General features: G+C 44.5%; 1 protein-coding gene across 1 annotated transcript in view; it reads right to left on the bottom strand.

The window, feature by feature from the left end:
* LOC137435261 (contactin-associated protein-like 2) overlaps positions 1–21275 on the bottom strand; it is a 175787-nt gene that overhangs the window by 92758 nt on the left and 61754 nt on the right. The window contains exons 3-5 of the mRNA XM_078773729.1: positions 21151–21257; positions 18420–18539; positions 15771–15974 (exon numbers count right to left, since the gene is read on the bottom strand). Coding sequence (XP_078629855.1) covers positions 15771–15974; positions 18420–18539; positions 21151–21257 — 431 coding nt within the window. The remainder of the gene's footprint in view (positions 1–15770; positions 15975–18419; positions 18540–21150; positions 21258–21275) is intronic.

Raw genomic sequence — 21275 nt, 5'->3', positions numbered from 1 at the left:
GATATGGATGGTGCTCAATAGACGGGGGCGGTGAGATTCACAACGGTTCTAGAGAACCTGAGGATGTGGTTGAAGGGTCTGGGAAGCAGGGGAGTGGTTGAAGGAGGGGAAAGGTTTAAAGGTATTTTATACAAATGTTGGGAGCTTGAATGAAAAGATGGAAGAGCTGAAAGCTAGTAGCTAGCTAGGGTTGATGGTAAAAAGTATAATATAGTTGCTGTAAGTGAAATGTGGTTTTGTGAGAAATCTAACTGGAGGACATGCATTCAAGGCTACAGGGTTTATATGTGGGATAAGAAAGAGAAAAGGGGAGGAGGTACGGCAATGTGGGTGTAATACAGTATTGTATCGAGAGAAAGGCATGACATTAAGGAGATAATTGATGAAGACTAGCATGGACCCGTGGAGCTCCTCCCTTTTTTGGGTGGTGTATAGGCAACGAAGATTTTAACTTTTAACTTAGCAGGGACAGAATGAGTCTGAGAACAGGGGCAAAGCAGAGTGGAGGGGAAGAGGTTGGGGGGCGGTGGGGTGATGCAGGTGTTAAACCTCTTTTTAAGCAATTATCTCGATATGGTGGAGGAGGTGGAGGTAGGGTCTTTGTGATCTTTGCAGTCCTTAAGGGTCGTTTGGGTCTTTGGGGTATTTTGTGACTTGGGGTGTCTTTTGGGTTTTTGTGACTTTGGGGTCTTTAAAGGTCTTTTGGGTCTTTAAAGGTCTTTTGGGTCTTCACAATTTTTAAGGGTCTTTTGTGTCTTCGGGGTATTTTAGGTCTTCGGAGTCGATTGAGTCTTCGGATTATTTTGGGTCCTCTGGGTCTTTAAGGGTTTTCGATTATTTAAGGGTTTTTTTGATATTAAGGGTCTTGGGGGACTTAAAAGGTCTTCAAAGTCTAATGGATCTCAGCAGTCTAAAGTGTCAAAATGTATATCACAACAGCAAGTAATTAATAGACAAGATGCAACCGACGTTCAAACAGTACGTAATTCATAGATATAGTCACACACACCCACTCACAGCTTCAAGGCCCGTGTTTTTCGGTTTTATATGAGTTTGTAGGAGAAGAAGACGTTTTGGTCACAAATATACATACATACATATACATACACAAACGATATATGTTTGCTACATTATAATAAGATTTACATCAAAGATTTGGATAGTGGGGTGAAGAGTCAGCTTTCTCAATTTTCAAATGACAAAGCTTCGAGGTAAGGTAAATAACAGTGGGCCAGGTGGGGTCAGTTTAACATGAATATAATTGGTAATGGGGATGGGTAGGAATAATGAAAATAGGGATTACATAACGCATGTGGCAGCCTTCAGTCACGGATCCGTGACTTTAGGTTATGGAGTGCTGTAAAAATTTTACATTACATTGAAAAATATAATTTCGCCGAGCAGAGAGAGGAACATTTTTTGCAGATGGTTCTTTTTGTCATAAATTCTGAAGACTATTCCAAATACAGACAAAGAATGCTCTAATAAACTTGAAAAGAAGTACAGACTCTAATGAAAAAGATTTTGCCTAAAACTCGATATTTATTTGAATTATTGTCTCATCATAAAAATCCCATTGAATAAAAAGCAGACATTGAATATAATGAAACAAATGATCAAAACAAATGAGTCTCCGATGTGTTGAACAAGGTTTGACATGGAAGTGACCTTCAATCAGAATTACTGTTTTGCCATCAGCTGAACATTTTCCTTCTTAATCTCGACTATGGGTTGTTAGGGTTATTCCTCAGCTGTGGCATGAGGCATATCGGGTGTGTGTTGTTTCAGAGAATGGAGTAAATACCTATTTGGGGGGGTCAAAAAAACCCCCGCAGTTCTCCTTTATGAGCACAGACTTTGATGTGGTCAATACCCGTCATTAGGCATCAGACATAAAGCTTGTGGTCAAGTTTAATCAAAATCAGGTGTGTAGTTTCAGAGGAGAGAGCGCATCCTTTTTTTTGTGAGGGGGGTCAAACATCCCCCACACTCTCATAATCCCCCTTAATGTGTAGATTTTGATGTGGTCAATACACTCATCAGGCATCAGGTATGAAGCTTTTAGCCAAGTTTCATCAAAATTGTGTGTGTAGTTTCAGAGAAGAGAGCACATCCTTTGGGGGGGGGGGGGGGGGCGGGGTCAAACATCCCCCACGCTCTCGTAATCCCCCTTAATGTGTAGATTTTGATACGGTCAATACACTCATCAGGCATCAGGTATGAAGGTTCTAGCCAATTTTCATCAAAATTGTGCGTGTAGTTTCAGAGGAGAGAGGACATCCTTTTGGCGGGGGGGGGGGGGGGGGGGGTGGAGGAGGGGGTCAAACATCCCCCACGCTCTCGTAATCCCCCTTAATGTGTAGATTTTGATGCAGTCAATACACTGTCATTAGGCATCAGGTATGAAGCTTCTAGCCAAGCTTCTTCAAAATTGTGCGTGTAGTTTCGGAGAAGAGAGCAAATAACTATTTTGGGGGTCAGCACCAGTCGTTTTGCCCCCGTAGTTCCCCTCAATGAGCGCAGAGCCAATGCCGTACTCCATATGTATCAATGCCTTACTCCTCACTCAGGCGTTGCACCGAAACACCCACGTCATGCTTCCACAACAACTCCACTTACTGCTTAATACTGAGTGATAAATTCTTCCTTTTCCAAGCACCACTAGCATACAGTCGTGGCCAAAAATATTGGCACACTTGCACTTTTTTCAAATAATGGACCATTTCTTCCAGAAAATTGTTGAAATGAAAAAATATTTCAGTATCCACATATGTATTTCTTTGGTTTGCAGTGGAACAAAACAAAAAAGCTGAAAAAATTACAAAATCTTAGCTCATTCCACACAGAAATCCTAAAATAGCACGGACAATATTGTTACGGCCCGGGATTCGGGTCTACAACGAGAAGGTTAGCCTCCATTCCCTCCTGAACTTACCGGACCTGAGGCTACCACGCATGAATAACTTCATACTTCGGCAGGTTGCGAACCAGCAACGACGAACGCCAATTGGTCCATTGCGCAATAGAAGGGGCCAATCGTCTGACACCGCTTACCTGTCCCACGTGACGGTTCCAATCGGGGAACGTACCCTCTGGCGGTATACCACGTTTGTTCCTGGATGGAAATTTAGACGGCCGAGCAACCGTTGGTACACGCCGGGGTGATGCTAATTTTGTTACGGCCGATCGCTACTCTCGGTGTGCGCAATGGTGGACCAGTGAAAGAAAGGACATTCACGGACAGTTGGAAAGGAAACATTTAACGATTCGATTTATTTACAAATATTTACAGTGCAACTTATCAATAGCAAAGAAAAAGGGACAATAGGCAGAAACGTAGCTTAATCTATGCCTTATGACGATCACTGCGAAGAAACACAACAAGGGTGCCCAGCACGCATTCATGGGGTAGGGGAGGGGAAAACGAATGTCGGGATCCTGTCAGCAAAATGGTTACGATGTTACCAGGACCTTGTTGTCTTGATTCACCAACGAGCACCACGCCGGCAAAGGGCAGTCCCCAGCGCGAACACGAAGAGGCAAAAAGCGTCGGGAGCTCGGCAGAGTGAGTGCATCGGGAACCATGCAGGTAAGAGCCAGTAACACATGGAGAGAGAGAGCACGTCGTGATCTCGTGCAGAGTATGAGTATGCCGTGGCCTCGTGCAGAAAGTCCGATGACCACGTGCAGAGTGAAACCGGCAGGCAGAGAGAACAAAGTCCAAGGCCTTTCTAGCCAGCAGAGAGCGTCATGTGGGCACGTGCAGAGAAAACAAAGTCCAAGGCAGCAGATAGAGAATCAAGTCTCTCTCTCAAGAATCAAGCGAGATCAAGAGAGAGAATCAAGAGAGAATCAAGTCGTGGCCTCGTGCAGAAAGAGAGTCCGTCGTGCACAGTGCACACGTGCAGCAAGAGGGAGCAGGGAGAGACTGGTCAAGAGAGCGAATCAAGTGTGCAAGGCCTTTTTGTCAGGCCCTGGCAAGGATGGGGGGGGGGGGGGGGGCTGTTTGAGGGCATTTTCTGGGCTGCCGATTGGTGGAGTGTCGCTTTCTCTGCCCCCACAAGCACTCTCCAAAGTTCCTCTGGTGTTGATTAGTGGCTCATTGTGTCACTCTGCCCCCACAAGCCCTATCAAATGGGGTTTTTACCTGGTGCATTTGAAAAGCTCCCTTTTTACAAAATGATGATGCTGGCATCCACCCTTGAGGCCTTTGGCCTGTCTTCTGTCCTTCAAGACTTTGAATCAATATCTGTGGATGTAATCTTTGTGCATCTGCCTGCCTTCCCCTTATGAGTGGAGGGCCTGTCTTTCCCTCCCCAACGCATAACGACATACTTACCCATCCAAGGGGAAGGGACTAAGATAATATTCTGCGATGAAATAACTATTGTAAGGGCCCTTTATGGTGGTTGCCATTACTTCTTAGCGGTTTCCCAAATCCACAACAATATTATTGGTACCTTTTAGAGGTTGTTAGAAATAATTCGATTTCAAGCAGGTGATTCTCCTTTACTTTGAAATTGAACTCACCTGTGGTAAGTTGCAGGTGCCTGCAATATAAAAATCACTCATTCTACCAGTTTGAATAGAGAAAAGGAGTCATTCTGCTGTTTTGTGTCACTGTGTGTACCGCAAAGAGCATGGAGAAAAGAAAGAAAACCAGAGAATTGTCTGAGGAGGTCAGACACAAGATTGTAGCCTAGCATGTACAATCTCAAGGCTACAAGTCCATCTCCAGACACCTTGATGTTCCTGAGTCCACCGTACACAATGTTATCAGGAAGTTTAAGGCCCATGGCACTGTAGCCAACCTCCCTGGACGTGACCGCAAGAGAAAACTTGATCGAATATTGCAACGAAGGATTGTTTGAATCATGGAGAAAGCACTTCGATCAACTGCCAAACTGATTCAAACTGACCTCCAGACACAAGATACGACAGTTTCAACTCACACCATCTGTCACCAACTCAACAAAAGGGGGTTCTATGGTAGGAGACCCAGGAGGACCCCACTGCTGGGAGAGACACATACAGTAAGAAAGTCCGACTGGAGTTTCCCAAAACACTCCTGAACAAGCCAAACTCCTTCTGGGAGAATGTGCTGTGGACAGTTGAGACCAAATTAGAGCTTTTTGTAAAGCACATCATCTCTATGTTTACAGAAAACAAAATGAAGCCTTCAAAGAAAAAAACACCTTCCCTACAGTCAAACATGGAGGAGGTTCAGTGATGTTTTGGGGTTGCTGTGCTGCCTCTGGCACTGGGTACCTTGAATGTGTGCATGGCATCAAGAAATCAGGAGATTACCAAGGCATTTTGGAGTGCAATGTTCAACCCAGTTTTAGAAAGCTGGGTCTCCATCGAAGGTCATGGGTCTTGCAGCAGGACAATGACCCCAAACACACTTCAAAAAGCACCCAGGAATGATTCAAGACGAAACATTGCACTGTTCTGAAGTGGCCAGCAACGAGTCCAGATCTAAATCCCATTGAACACCTGTGGGGAGATCTGAAAACAGCAGTTGGCACCCTTTAAATCTGGGAGAACTGGAGCAGTTCACACAAGAAGAGTGGGCCAAACTGCCAGTAGAGAAGTGTAGGAAGCTCATTCATAGCTATAGGAAGCGCTTGGCTGCAGTTATTTTGTCCAAAGGCCGTGCTACCAAATATTAAGTTTAGGGTGTCAATAATTTTGTCTATGCCATTTCTTTTTATTTTCTGATTAAAAAAGACATATTAAGTTCTGAATCAAAAACAAAGGTTCTGTAATATTAACAGTGAAATAAAGAATTGTGGAGACCAAATACTTTGGTCAATTTCAACTTATTTTTCATGAAAATTGTGAGTTATTTGAAAAAAGTGGAAGGGTACCAATATTTTTGGCCACGACTGTATATGTCGAGATGATGAAGGCTTTTTAGAGATGATTGTGATACAGGGGGTATTGCATAAACACAAAACTATATCGCACAATGTGGTGATGCTGAATCGGATGTACATGCCACTTCCCAAGCTGGTATTTGGTGGTTGCACGTCACTTCCTGGGCGATACGTTTCTGCTGCTAAATGATTAACTCTTCAGAGAGCTTGTGCAATGAAAGCGTTAAAAATTGTAAGACAGCGTGATTCAAAGTTTGCCAGTTTTTGGGTCTTATGGGTTTTTGGGTTGTCAGATAAGGGTGTAATCTGATTTCTGATTCGTACAGAACAACAACAACAACATGCATTTTAAAGGCCATTTTCCCTGCTAGAGTGGGGGTTAGCCTTGCGGTCCCCATGACAATCTTCTCCATTTTGCCCTATTTTCTGCATCTCTCCTTGTTAACCCCCTTGGCCGCATTTCTTCTTCCACCATCTTTAGCCAAGTCTTTCTCGGTCTTCCCCGTCTTCTACTTCCTTCTACATTCATTTCCATCACTCTTCTCAAACAGTCACTTTCATCCTTCCTCAACACATGACCAAACCATCTCAACCTGTTCCTCTTCACAGCATCAATCACAGGCTCTATTCCCATCATCTTTCACAATTCATCATTTGTCTTCCTCTCTCTCACCGATACTCCGCACATCCGTCGAACCATTCGCATTTCCACCCTTTCCAACCTTCGTTGCTGCTCTACGTTCATTACCCATGTCTCGCTCCCATAAATCATAACACTTCTCACACATGCAGCATACACCTTTCCCTTCAGCTTCAACGACACTCCCCTCATCATCAGCACGCCACTCAATTCCCGAAACTTCTTCCATGCACGTCTCACTCGAGCAACCGTTGCCGAGTCTGATCCACCTTCTCCATTCAGCATGTCTCCGAGGTAGCAAAATGTTTTCACACCTTCCAGCTTCACGCCGTCTCCAAGATCCAACTCAACATTTCCTCCATCTGCAGCTCCCTCTGTGCACACCTTACATTTGAATGTAGCTGCCACACTTTGTTAATGACCCTCTCAGACCACTACATTTTTGATGAACCCACTCAGCGCACATTGTACACTGAATGGAGTTCACTCCGACACCCTTCCTACACACAGCACATGGCCACTTCCCAGTTCTTTCCACCTCACCACATGCTTTACCACTTGCCATCACCTTCGTCTTTCCGATATTCACCTTCAGACCTTTTGTCTCCATACATTCCTCCCACGTGTTCATCTTTTCCTTCAGTCCATCCATACTTTCCGCAATCAACACCAGATCATCTGCATACAACAACTCCCACGGTAAACCCTCCTTTACGTTCTGAGTCAGCACCTCCATCACAGCTACAAATAGTAGAGGACTTAGTACCCCTGATGCACTCCCACCTCACCTCAAACTCACCACTGTTCCCGTCCTTCGTCCTTATAGCTGTGCGCGCTCTTTTGTACATTGCCATCACTACTCTGATCAACCATTCCTCCACTCCTAACTTCCTCAATGCCCATGTCAATACTTTGCGTGGAACCCGATCGAATGCTTTCTCCAGATCAACAAACCCAAGAAACAACTTCTTCCTCTTCTCCATGTACTTCTCCTGCAACTGCCTCACAATGAAAAGCGCGTCTGTCGTTCCTCTTCCTGGCATGAATCCAAACTGCATTTCGTCGATCTTCACTTTCTTCCTTATCCTCCTCTCCAACACCCTTTCCAATACCTTCATTCCATGCTCCAATAACTTTATCGCTCGGTACGAGCCACACTCCAGAGGGTCACCTTTCCCCTTGTATAGAGGGGCGAGGGTACTCAGTTCCCACCCACTGGAATGCGGCCTTCTTTCACCACCAGATTACAGATCTCTGTCATTCTCTTCACACCCCAACTTCCTGCTGCCTTCAACATATCTCCCACAACTCCCGTCGGCCCTCCCGCTTTTCTACCCTTCATTGCTTTTATCGCTTCCTCAACTTCCTTCTCAGTTATCTTCTCTGCCGGTCCTAAAACTGGGTTACTCTCTATGTTGGCATCCCATTCATTCTCTGTATTCAACAGCATTTCCATATATCTTTTCCATCTTCCTTTAATTCCATCTGGGTCGACAACAATTAGTCCCACTTCATCCTTCAAGCAACTCACCCCCATCACATCACACCTCTCTTTCGCTATCTGCTTTGCAATCCTGAATACTGCTTTCTGACCCTCTTCCGAATCCAAGCGTTCTCCGAACATTTTCCTACATGCCTCCTGCGCCTTTGCTACCTCTTTCTTTGCAGCCTTCCTGGCTGCCTTATAACTTTCATGCTCTGCTGTTTCTGCTCCCGTACCCTTCGCCTTCTGCCACTCCTTGAACTTCTTCCTCTTCTCGTCAATCCTCTTTCCAACTTCATCATCCCACCACCATGTTTCCGAGTGCCTCAGTGGTCCTTTTGTCCATCCACATACCTCACCAACGGCTCCCAACAGACTAGCTTTCATTGACATCCAACCACTTTCAAGCTCAACCACACCATCCTCTACCATACTCAGCCTCTCTTTTAATGCCTCCCTCACTGTCACCTCTTTCAACCTCCACACCTTCATTCTCGGTTGGTACTTCACCCGCCGAGCTCTCCTCGCACCTTTCACCCTTACGTCGCAGACAACCAAGTGGTGCTGTGAAACAGCCTCCTCCCCCGGGATCACCTTTGTGTCCCAGAGGTGCCCACTATCTCGCCTACGCACCATCAGGAAGTCAACGGTTGTCGTCGACCCACCTGACATGCATGTAACAAGCTTATTATCCTCTTTCTGGAACTGAGTATGACAAATCAACAAATCAGCTCCATCAGCAAACTCCAAAATCCTTTCACCTTCTCCATTTCTCACACCATATCAGTAACCCCCATGAACTCCATCAAAACCATCCATACTCCTTCCCACATGTCCATTTAGGTCTCCTCCTACCACAACAACTTCCTCATCTTTCACGTTTTCCATCAGCTTCTCTATCGCACACCAGAACTTGTCCTTCTCTTCATCGCTTCGACAAACCTGCGGAGCACCCAGAAGGCATGAATGGTGTTGGTGTCCTGTTTTCTGAGGAGTTTGTAGACAGTGTGGTGAGTGTGACGAGAGTGAGTGAAAGGTTGATGATGGTGAAAATGATGATTGGAAAGCTCTTGGTGAACGTCATCTCGGGATATACTCCACAGGTTGGTCGGAGCGATGAAGAGAAGGACAAGTTCTGGTGTGCAATAGAGAAGCTGATGGAAAACGTGAAAGATAAGGAAGTTGTTGTGGTAGGAGGAGACCTAAATGGACATGTGGGAAGGAGTATGGATGGTTTTGAGGGAGTTCATGGGGGTTACCGATATGGTGTGAGAAATGGAGAAGGTGAAAGGATTTTGGAGTTTGCTGATGGAGCTGATTTGTTGATTTGTAATACTCAGTTCCAGAAAGAGGATAATAAGCTTGTTACATACACGTCAGGTGGATCGACGACAACCGTTGACTACCTGATGGTGCGTAGGCGAGATAGGGGGTACCTCCGGGACACAAAGGTGATCCCGGGGGAGGAGGCTGTTTCACAGCACCACTTGGTTGTCTGCGACATAAGGTTGAAAGGTGCGAGGAGAGCTCGGCGGGTGAAGTACCAACCGAGAATGAAGGTGTGGAGGTTGAAAGAGGTGACAGTGAGGGAGGCATTAAAAGAGAGGCTGAGTATGGTAGAGGATGGTGTGGTTGAGCTTGAAAGTGGTTGGATGTCAATGAAAGAAAGTCTGTTGGGAGCCGTTGGTGAGGTATGTGGATGGACAAAAGGACCACCGAGGTACTGGGAAACATGGTGGTGGGATGATGAAGTTGGAAAGAAGATTGACGAGAAGAGGAAGAAGTTCAAGGAGTGGCATAAGGCGAAGGGGACGGGGGCAGAAAAGGAAGAGCATGAAAGTTATAAGGCAGCCAAGAAGGCTGCAAAGAAAGAGGTAGCAAAGGCGCAGGAGGAATGTCGGAAAATGTTCGGAGAACGCTTGGATTTGGAAGAGGGCCAGAGAGCGGTATTCAGGATGGCAAAGCAGACAGCGAAAGAGAGGTGTGATGTGATGGGGGTGAGTTGCTTGAAGGATGAAGTGGGACAAATCGTTGTGGACCCAGATGGAATTAAAGGAAGATGGAAGAGATATATGGAAATACTGTTGAATGCAGAGAATGAATGGGATGACAACATAGAGAGTAACCCAGTTTTAGGACCGGCAGAGAAGATAACCGAGAAGGAAGTTGAGGAAGCGATTAAAGCAATGAAGAGTAGAAAAGCGGGAGGGCGGCGGGAGTTGTGGGAGATATGTTGAAGGCAGCGGAAAATTGGGGTGTGAAGAGAATGACAGAGATCTGCAATCTGGTGGTGAAAGAAGGCCGCATTCCAGTGATTTGGGAACTGAGTACCCTCGTCCCTCTATACAAGGGGAAAGGTGACCCTGTGGACTGTGGCTCGTATCGAGCGATAAAATTATTGGAGCATGGAATGAAGGTATTGGAAAGGGTGTTGGAGAGGAGGATAAGGAAGAAAGTGAAGATTGACGAAATGCAGTTTGGATTTATGCCAGGAAGAGGAACGACAGACACGCTTTTCATTGTGAGGCAGTTGCAGGAGAAGTACATGGAGAAGAGGAAGAAGTTGTTTCTTGGGTTTGTTGATCTGGAGAAAGCATTCGATAGGGTTCCATGTGAAGTAGTGTGGGCATTGAGGAAGTTAGGAATGGAGGAATGGTTGATCAGAGTAGTGAGGGCAATGTACAAAAGAGCGCGCACAGCTGTAAGGACGAAGGACGGGAACAGTGGTGAGTTTGAGGTGAAGGTGGGAGTGCATCAGGGGTCAGTACTAAGTCCACTACTGTTTGTAGCTGTGATGGAGGTGCTGGCTCGGAACGTAAAGGAGGGTTTACCGTGGGAGTTGTTGTATGCAGATGATCTGGTGTTGATTGCAGAAAGTATGGATGGACTGAAGGAGAAGATGAACAAGTGGAAGGAATGTATGCAGACGAAAGGTCTGAAGGCGAATATCGGAAAAACAAAGGTGATGGCAAGTGGTAAAGCATGTGGTGAGGTGGAAAGAACTGGGAAGTGGCCATGTGCTATGTGCAGGAAGGGTGTCGGAGTGAACTCAATTCAATGTGCAATGTGCGCTGAGTGGGTTCATCAAAAATGTAGTGGTTTGAGAGGGTCATTAACCAGTGTGGCAGCTACATTCAAGTGTAAGGTGTGCACAGAGGGAGCTGCAGATGGAGGAAATGTTGAGTTGGATCTTGGAGACGGCGTGAAGCTGGAAGGTGTGAAAACATTTTGTTACCTAGGAGACATGCTGAATGGAGAAGGTGGATCAGACTCGGCAACAGTTGCTAGAGTGAGATGTGCATGGAAGAAGTTTCGGGAACTGAGTAGCGTGCTGACGAGGGGAGTGTCGTTGAAGCTGAAGGGAAAGGTGTATGCTGCATGTGTGAGAAGTGTTATGATTTATGGGAGCGAGACATGGGTAATGAACGTAGAGCAGCAACGAAGGCTGGAAAGGGTGGAAATGCGAATAGTTCGGTGGATGTGTGGAGTATCGTTGAGAGAGAGGAAGACAAATGATGAATTGTGAAAGATGATGGGAATAGAGCCTGTGATGGATGCTGTGAAGAGAAACAGTTTGAGATGGTTTGGTCATGTGTTGAGGAAGGATGAAAGTGACTGGTTGAGAAGAGTGATGGAAATGAATGTGGAAGGAAGTAGAGGTCGGGGAAGACCGAGAAAGACTTGGCTAAAGATGGTCGAAGAAGAAATGCGGGCCAGGGGGTTAACAAGGGGAGATGTAGAAAATAGGGCAAAATGGAGAACATTGTCATGGGGACTGCAAGGCTGACCCCCGCTCTTGCAGGGAAAATGGCCTTTTAAAATGCCTGTTGTTGTATTCAAAAACTGTATAAACTTTATGGAACAGCCTGTGTAATAGTTGCAAGGGTAAATAAATTTTATTTATGCATCAAGTTTTGAAAATACATATCTTTGTATTTTGAAAACAAGACTTGAAAAGATGATGAATTCTCAGGAATTAATAAAGTAGACTCAAGTAGATATGTTGAACTAATAGATGATGATTATAATTGGAGGGCACAGGTTGAAGGAAAAGTCTGAGAGCAACAACAAGGATAATTCAGCCTGTTTAGTATTCCAATATGAGCAATTGGCTCACGATGTGGATTTCCCTCAACCTGTGCGCTTTTGTTACAATCAACCTCCATTAATTGAAAGTATCAACCCGAGTGTACTTTAGCAATTCCTCTTTATACCTTGAACACTTCCTTTCATCTTCTCAGGTACATTTTTGTATACAAGTCAAGGCTCATGAAAGAGCTAGAACACAGAATGGATTAGGATGCAACAGAACAAAAGAAACAGCAAAAAAGAGGGTGGAAATACTAACAGCTGGGTTGAAGGACAAAGTAGAGAGAGACTTGGACAAATAATGGATGTGAGGAGAAATGGGAGGTAGGTGAGGACTCAGGGTGAACAAGATGGATTAAGAAGCAATTTCTCAGGAAAGAAAGGCTGGAAGTTTGGAAAGAGATTGGTGTGGAGTGGGGGTTGGGGTACAAGTTCATGTACACATTCATGCATGAGTCTGAGATCACTGTTAAAATTTGGGGCAAAGATTTTTAATTCTTAAATTTGTAAATGGAACAACTTTCCACATAGGGGAAAGTAGTAAGAAATGACTAGGTTTAAAAGAGAAATGGATAGTATCCATCCATTTCACAAAAGACAGAAGAATATTGTTGCGGATCCCGGGTTCGTCGACATACTAAGGGGGGTTTATGCCCTGCTCCCCTTCAAACTCTGGGTCCACTGAGGCCGCCGTGCACGACTAAGTTCGTGGTTGACGGATTGCTAAGCAATTCCGATCGCCAATTTTCCAGCTACGCGTCGAAGAGTTTGCTGGTCAATATTCCCAAATACTTTCAAGACACATGACTGGAGAAACCGGGGATCGAACCCTCACTTTCACACACCTTATTCAATTGCGTGCCGAGCGGATTTGCACGGTGTGGAAAGCTGCATTACCTCACGAGATTTATGGACCTGAATCTAGCCAAATTCAGTCTCGGATGATGCTAGGCCAATGGAGAAATGACGTACCGAACAGGTTGGAATGTAACAACGAAATGTACAGCCTTTTATTTAGAAGGCACAGAGAATAGACAAAAGATACAGCTTAACAATTCTTACCTAATAATAAACCCAGACTTGGCGCCTTCACTCACTCTCATACAGGGGAAGAGACACTGGTTATTGGCGTGCCGATGTACGTGATGGGATTCCTCGCAATTGGCCACGTGGTCTGGTGTGCGCAGTTCGGGCCTCACATGCAGCCTGGACGAGGTCAAGTCCGAAGGATGAACCGCCGCCTCGAAGTTGGCATGGACGAACTTCAGCGCAGGTGATGAACTTCAGCGCAGGTTGGACAAGCTTGCAGGTCAGCCGGATGGTGCAAGAGATCGGCGCAGAAGCGATGGGTGTCGACCAAGAACACAAAGGCCAAACACGTGTCGTGGGAGCTACGAAAAAGCAAGCGAGGTCTTGTCGTGGGCGTTGTGAAAAGGTCAAGAGCTCAGGTGTGTCCTCTGTGAAGTCCCAAAAAGCAAGAGAGATGTCGTCCTGTGCGCTGCGAAATCCAAGAGCACTATCGTCGGCGAGGCAGAGTCCAAGAGGGGTGTCGTCCACGTGGCGAGGCAAAATGCAAGAGTTCAGAACAGGAGGTCGTAGCGCAGCAAAGTCCAAAAGCAAAGATAATGATAATGCGCTGGACGGGGGTTTTATCAGACCCGCCCACGCCCTTCAAAATGTTCCACAGCCTCCCATTGGCTGAGGCTTGTCGCATCATGGTGACGGGTTCCCGGCTCGCCATTGGTCACCTGGGCCGTGCTTTTGGCCACGCCTTCCTGCTCATAGTAATGGCTTCCCTTAACCACACGGAGGTTTGACATCCTGCTTAACTTCAACGCCTATTGGTCTTGTTTACTACACAATGGGAAAGGGCTAATCTTTACATTCAATAAGACATATCTAACTACTGTAGGCTACATGTTGTCGTGCAACAAACTATAGGGGGTTTGCCTTTATGGCACAACCGCAACAATATCAATGTCTAAGAGAAGTAGAATGAGGTGGGGCTCCCCTCCACCACTACTTAAGTAACATCCTCAGCTGTGATTATATGATCAGCATCCAGAACGTCTACAGCAGAAGGTTCTGGCTGATGGTATAGTGGGCAATCTAAAATGGAAAAATGCTTATTACATTGGCCAAAAACACTGAGGAGCAAGAGAATGTATAGATACTTGGAGGTGGGATGGGGGTCTTTCAAACGTTTCCTGCCAGGATCATTCTGCCATACCTTGCCCTCTATCCTTGTACGTATTTATCATACGAGCGAAGAACCCGTTCTTAAAAATGGGTAAATCCCCCAGAATTACGGACAGGATAATTCCCCAGAATAACCCCCTGATCATTTGCCATCGTCATTTGTAAGATTTTTACGGCGTAGCCAGTTGGGTAATGCTGTCTGGAACTGTGTTTGTCTGTCCGTCCAGTGTATGTATACATGTCCCTCACAAACATCCACCAATAAGAGCTGAGGATCTAGTCAAATGACAGGTGGATAGCAGATCCAAGCCCGGCTATGCCATTCTTAGATTATCGGTATTGTTTGTTTTTGGATTACCAGTTGAGATAAAATTTCGATGTTTTATAACATAGACAATTAGTTATCTTGAATTTTGAATTGGTGCATTTTACTATGACTTGTAATACCTCCTCCAACCGGAATGGTACTTCATGAAACACATTTACATAAAGAGAATTGGGGTCCACCCCCAACCTGAACCCCAGAGGCTATGTATTTCTTTACTGCTTAAAATATCCACGTGCACACCCCGAGTACAACCTGAGGTTTTCACATCATTCTGTCCAGACGTTCAGCAACGCATATAAGTCAAACAATCACACAAAAACAGACACGTCTCGAATTATAGTATGAAGAAGAAAAAAGAAGAACCACCTTTAGAGGCCATTTTTCCCCGCAGAGCAGGGGTTGGCTTTTTTGGGGCACCACGGTCCCCTTTTTGAAGCAATGTTTTGCAGCCGGTTGCCCTTCCTGCCACCAGCCCTGTTAGTCTCCTCTTGCGACAAGCAGGGAATTACCAGTGAACTGGTACTCAATTTGCCGACCTCGGAAGGGATGACAGGCTGAGTCAACCCCCCTGGCGTTAATTCAGTGATCGACTGGGATTCGAACCCAGCAGGATCCTAGGATCCCAAGCTGGCACCCTAACCACTAAGCCAACACCAGGCTACTCTCAAATGAGAATTATAGTATGAGAGCACCTTTCGAGGCCATTTTCCCCACAGAGCAGGGGTTGGCCTTTTTCGGGCACCTTGGTCCCCTTTTTGACTTTTTCGGGCACCGTGGTCCCCTTTTTGAAGCAATGTTTTATGGCCGGATGCCCTTCCTGCCACCAACCCTGTTGGTCGCCTCTTGCGACACACAGGGAATTACCAGTGAACAGGTACTCAATTTGCCGACCTCGGAAGGGATGACAGCCTGAGTCAACCCCCCTGGCGTTAATTCAGCGATCGACCGGGATTCTAACCCAGGATCCTAGGATCCCAAGCTGGCACCCTAACCGCTAAGCCAACACCAGGCGACTCTCAAATGAGAATTATAGTATGATGAGAGTAATCCAGGATTATACTTCCTCTTTAAAATAAAGGTAATCTGGATAGCATGGTTGTCGTGAAGGCATTGTTCCAGATCTCCAATGCATGTCAAAAGCTTGAAAGGTACCGGGAGTGTTGAGCAATCTTGAATGTCTGCATCGGTAGATGAGGATCTGCTGGCAGCTCTGTGCTGCCTTGAGCAGTGCAGCAAGTTGGGCCGCACTCGCTCCATATGAGAAGTATGCTGTGAAAGGTTGTTCACGGCTTGAGCCATGCACCTCAATATCCCTGTGTGAGCCGTTGTGGGCCAGCTCAGTCCAAACACCATCCTCTGGGATATGGTGGGTGATATAGCAAGTCGTGCAGATAAATTACCAAAACACATTCACCTTCAATTACGAATCAAATATAGTCGATTAAAAAATGTTTATCATTACATTTTGGAAGAAATAAGAGTAGAAAAAGTTTTTCTTGTTTAATCGAAACTGCAATACATCAACATTCTACTTGTAGCACTTTCCCCAAATAGTCGATATAATTTTAAAGTTTTTATTTCAATTTAATGTTGACTCCATCTTGTGTTAGGGTTAACTTAACCAATAAGAGCTGAGGATATGGTTGTCCTATTTTGCTCTTAAGCATTCTATTGATCTCACTTGTAAAGTTGACAAACTCTGTACCTGTATAAAAATAAGTATATAAATCTAACTGACACCGGACGATTTCACCACCACTTAGTGTTGAGGTGCAGAATACGCGCTTCCGGAAGCACCTTCACGTCGTCCAGTGGACGAACTACACCCCCAGGACCTACTAGCAGAAATTTATCACATTGTCACCTGCGCTATGCGACAAACCAGCGAGGAACATGTAAGACTGTAAGAGAGAGGCAGAACTGATAATGGGACAAACATCAATGGAATGCAGAACAAACAGGATAAGACACATGATCCGCAACACAAAGTGTGTATCTGTCCTTAGAAGAGCAAGAACTCAACACCAAATTCAACTGAGATCAGACCATTCGGTCTATTCTCAATCTTCAAATACCTGGTATTAAATGGTTAAATCTGCATCAGGAACCTGTTCTTTCCATGTCCCTTCATTCAACAAGGGAGGGGTTACGATGGACACAGGTCATAATAAGGGGGAACACTTGAATCGTGTCTTTCCTGAAAAGGCTTGGTTCCCAATCCTCCCTTCCCTGTTCCATATCTGCCTCATACTCCAAGCAACTTTCTGGAGCAACTGAGCTCACTTGCAAAGTAGGCTCTTTGTCAGAAACCTGTCCAAGTGGCATTAGTTAAGTCCACCATTTGTCAGAAAGTCTTTCACACCAATGCCAGGCAGGCTGCAGCTACATCCTCATCCGTTTATGTGGACAAAATATGAAGATGATCAATCATCTGGAATATTCTATTCTCAACATGTTCAATGCTTCCAAGTTCAACATACTTACCGTTTCTAAATGATGACTGTAGGGCAAACCCTCCAGCTTACTTTTGCAACCAATCGATGGCACAAATGCAATTTTTGTAGCTCCTTGGATCAACAATCTGCCAGGAACTTTCCTGATTTGATCACATATCAAAGCTGTCTCCAGTGCAGAAAGGTGCTTTGGAATCCTACGCAGAACTAAGTAATTCCTCGGAGTTTCCAACAAGTGTACAAAGCCTTCATCTGCAGTGTCATGGAGTATGGATGTCTTCTGTGAGCACTGCAGCCACAATTTACTTTGTGCCCCTATAAGTGATATAATCCCCCTTCCCCCCTTCCCATGCCTCCTCCCCCCAAGCCCTCTCCCTCCCACAGATCTTCCATTGTCCCTGTTCTCTGCTGTTGTACTTGTGTGCTTCCCTCTCTCTCCCCATCTTGTCTCCCGCTCCATTTATTGAATGTTTTGTGTCGGTTTTTTTTTGTTTTTTTTTGTGATTGATGTTAGTTCTTACACGAGCCTCGATCTTGTATACAAAGAAATAAAAATAAAAAATAAAAAAAATAATCCAAGGTCTTTAGGTTAATTGGAGTAACCCAACCAGATGCTCAGATGCAAGGTCTCGTCCTTTCCCACCTCAGACAGGTTAGTGGTCTAGCAATTTTATATTGCTTAATTTCTCGTCATTTTCCATGAAATTTCATGAAATATACCAACCAACTTGGTTTCTCTATGAGTGGGAAAAAAAAGTTTGGTGAAGCTTCAATATATGCAAGCAATGCTCTGGCATAAACCACGGGAAATAGTACGGGAGTGGGATGGAGGACTGAAAATGTAACTGCAGGATCTAGAATATCCATTGCCTAAATGCAGATGAGACAACCAGCTTTACTCAATGAAGGGCAGCATGCTCCAAGATGCAGCACCCTGTGCTGGTACTGTAATAGAATGGGAGTTATTAGTTTAGCCAGTTGAATATTGAACCGAGATCAATTATGTTTAACAAACAGACTCCTTCGACTAATCATAAAATGATACATTTCGACTCCCACGTACGCTCCTCCAAACTTCACTCAATGAAGGAGGCTTGACCTAAGATGATCCATCAAAATACAGCACAACTCAAAACAGTCCAACAAAATAGAGTCTATCCCAGATCTAGCTTTCTCAGCTTTTCCTCTCTCGGCACTATATGGGACAAACTGACACTTCTAACTTTCGAGCCACAGTGGCCGTGGAGGTCCAAGCAAGATACAGAACTTGAAACCATATTGGCAATGATCTGAGCCCAAGGAGCCTCGAGTGGGAGTCATTATTGTCGATTATATTGAAGTCTCCTACCTGTCATGTTGCAGTACACTGGTACAGGAGCTAGAGGTCCACTGCCATCTACATCTATGAGGTATGTTCGTGAGGTCCTCCCCGCATGCTTGTATGCCTCACACGATCGCTCATACACCGCTGGCAGGGAATTTTGGGTAAGCAAAGAGGAATGAAAAAGAGAATCAAAGAGTAATAATCCTTATCCATTTAGATTTTTACACCGCCTAAAATCAACATGCACTTTCAAAATGATAACTTAATCTCTGCAAACAAGTGGGCATAATCTTAAATAATAATAATAACCATAATGAACTAAATGGCACTCATAGAGGGCATAATCTTGCCTTGCTCATTCATTCTGAACAAAAATCGTTAACTGAACACGCTACTATTATGGCCCACGTACCAGCATCATCCATGCACCCTATTATGTCACATAGTTTCTTGACATGGGTTATGAAGGTCATAAATGTAATTATTCACTCACATCGGGTCATAGATCAGATATGTGAAGATTCAGGTTTTTCGGATAAGAATTTCAAGTCAACCAATTAATTATGGCTGGAATACCACTTCTCCAATGATGTCATCGTTATCACCCGATATACCCCATGGGGGGAGTTGATGACATAATGTCAAGTTTAAATATTTTTTGTTGAGTGGTTTCAGAGAAAATGATGCCCAATTTTTCTTCCTGTACTAAAATATGCCCGTCATACCATGTGACCTTTGATGTCAGAATTATCAATAAGATATTCTTTTTTAATATGAAAATATTCTTAATAAACAAGGATTTTATGCAATTTACAAGTTAGGCAAGCCAGAACTTTCTTTCAAATATCAAAGGTAAACTTCTCGTCTCTGTGCATCAGCGGACAGGTATATAGCTATATTTATTTTTCTTTGCTTCATAAACATGCGAAACAAGTCATTCCCAATTAATTCCTTCAAAGTCGTAAGCTCTTTTCATTATTGTACTGGAGTGTCAGCTATTTTTTCAGAGTTGTTGAGTACGTTAAACGAAGACGTTGTCTATCTGGTTTATCAGCCATTTACGGCGCCATTACAGTATTTTCTGGGGAGTCATGATCGATCTGGAAGGCTATGAAATTAGATGGAACTTGATTTTTTAAGCTTCTCCTTGTTTCCCATGGCGGGCAGCATACCTCAATAAACGTACTGCTGATTCCATCCATTGAATCGAATGAATAGGCATTCATTTGAATGAATCAATATATAGGCATTCAATGAATGGAACGAATGAATCCAGTGAATAGGCATTGGTATATTGCTTCAGTACAGGTTGGCCGAAAATATGCTGTCACTTACAAACATACCTACAACGGTGCTCGGTAGAGCGCATACCTCCGCCAGGCTGAACAGTTTAAGTTTTGTATGCCACAGATAGGCCGGATCTGGATTCGGACCTGAACCAAAATCGAATCGGCTTGATCTTGTCAACTACCCACCCAACTCATCCATCAAGTTCGGTCCCAATCCGTCCACAACTTTTTGAGATATCGTGCTACATATCGTTTTGGTGCCATCTCTCAATGATGAAGAATCACTTTAAAAAATAAATAATTATCATATCCGGATCTGGATCTTTGCCAAAATCGAAGCAATTTGTCCTTGTCACACACCCAACATGTGCACTAAGTTTCGTCCAAATCCGTCCATGACTTTTTGAGATATCATGCTATATATCGTTTTTGGCCCGATCCTACCACTGAACGGTGAATAATGACTTAAAAAAATTATTGGATCTGGATCTTTGCCAAAATCGAAACAATTTGTCCTTGTCACACACCCAACATGTGCACTAAGTTTCGTCCAAATCCGTCCATGACTTTTTGAGATATCGGGCTATATATCGTTTTTGGCCCGATCCGACCACTGAACGGTGAATAATGACTTAAAAAAATTATTGGATCTGGATCTTTGCCAAAATCGAAACAATTTGTCCTTGTCACACACCCAACATGTGCACTAAGTTTCGTCCAAATCCGTCCATGACTTTTTGAGATATCATGCTATATATCGTTTTTGGCCCGATCCGACCACTGAACGGTGAATAATGACTTAAAAAAATTATTGGATCTGGATCTTTGCCAAAATCGAATCAATTTGTCCTTGTCTCACACACAACATGTCCAAATTCGTCGGGAACTTTTTGAGATATCCTGCTCACAGACAGACAAACAGACATGGGTGCAAACGTAACTTGCGTACACCTTCATGAAGGAGGTACCTATTTATTGAAACTTTACTGTGCGCATCTCACAACACCTTTTCCGTTATATACTTGCGATTGAAACAATCGTGCTCCCTACATAGAATGTGAGTACGAGGACAGTTAAACCTCCTAGTCAGAATAAAATAAAATGGACCAATGACAGCATCCTTTCATTAAGGATGAAATCAGCCATGTTGGAAAGCTGCATCTTGAACAGTGGAAAAGTGACAAGGTATGTAATGAACTGATATCAATAGTGAGGGTCTGCTTGGTTAAGTGAGTGCAATTATGAAGGGTTTCGGTGATGAAATTAGTCCAACTGAAGGATTGGGTAATGGAGTAATGACTCATGAGAGACTGTGTAATGATGTGACGCCTAATATGAGTCTGCATAATGCACTAAGGCCAAGTGAGATGCTGGAAGATGAGGAGGCGGGCATGCCCAGATCAAACTGAGTGATGAGAAGGTGTGGCATGACCGTAGGATTGGTGATGTGCGGGCGGGGAGCATACGGTCATGGCAGGTCTGTCCGCCGTAGCCTGTTCCTTGGCAGTGACAGGAAAATGAATTCCAGGTTTGACTGCACTGGCCTCCATGTTCACAGTAGTTTGGAAAACACCTGTCATAGACCACAAAA

Source organism: Myxine glutinosa, chromosome 1 (assembly GCF_964187855.1).
Source record: "Myxine glutinosa chromosome 1, kmMyxGlut1.1, whole genome shotgun sequence".
Lineage (NCBI taxonomy): Eukaryota > Metazoa > Chordata > Myxini > Myxiniformes > Myxinidae > Myxine > Myxine glutinosa.
This window is presented reverse-complemented; position numbering and strand designations above follow the sequence as displayed.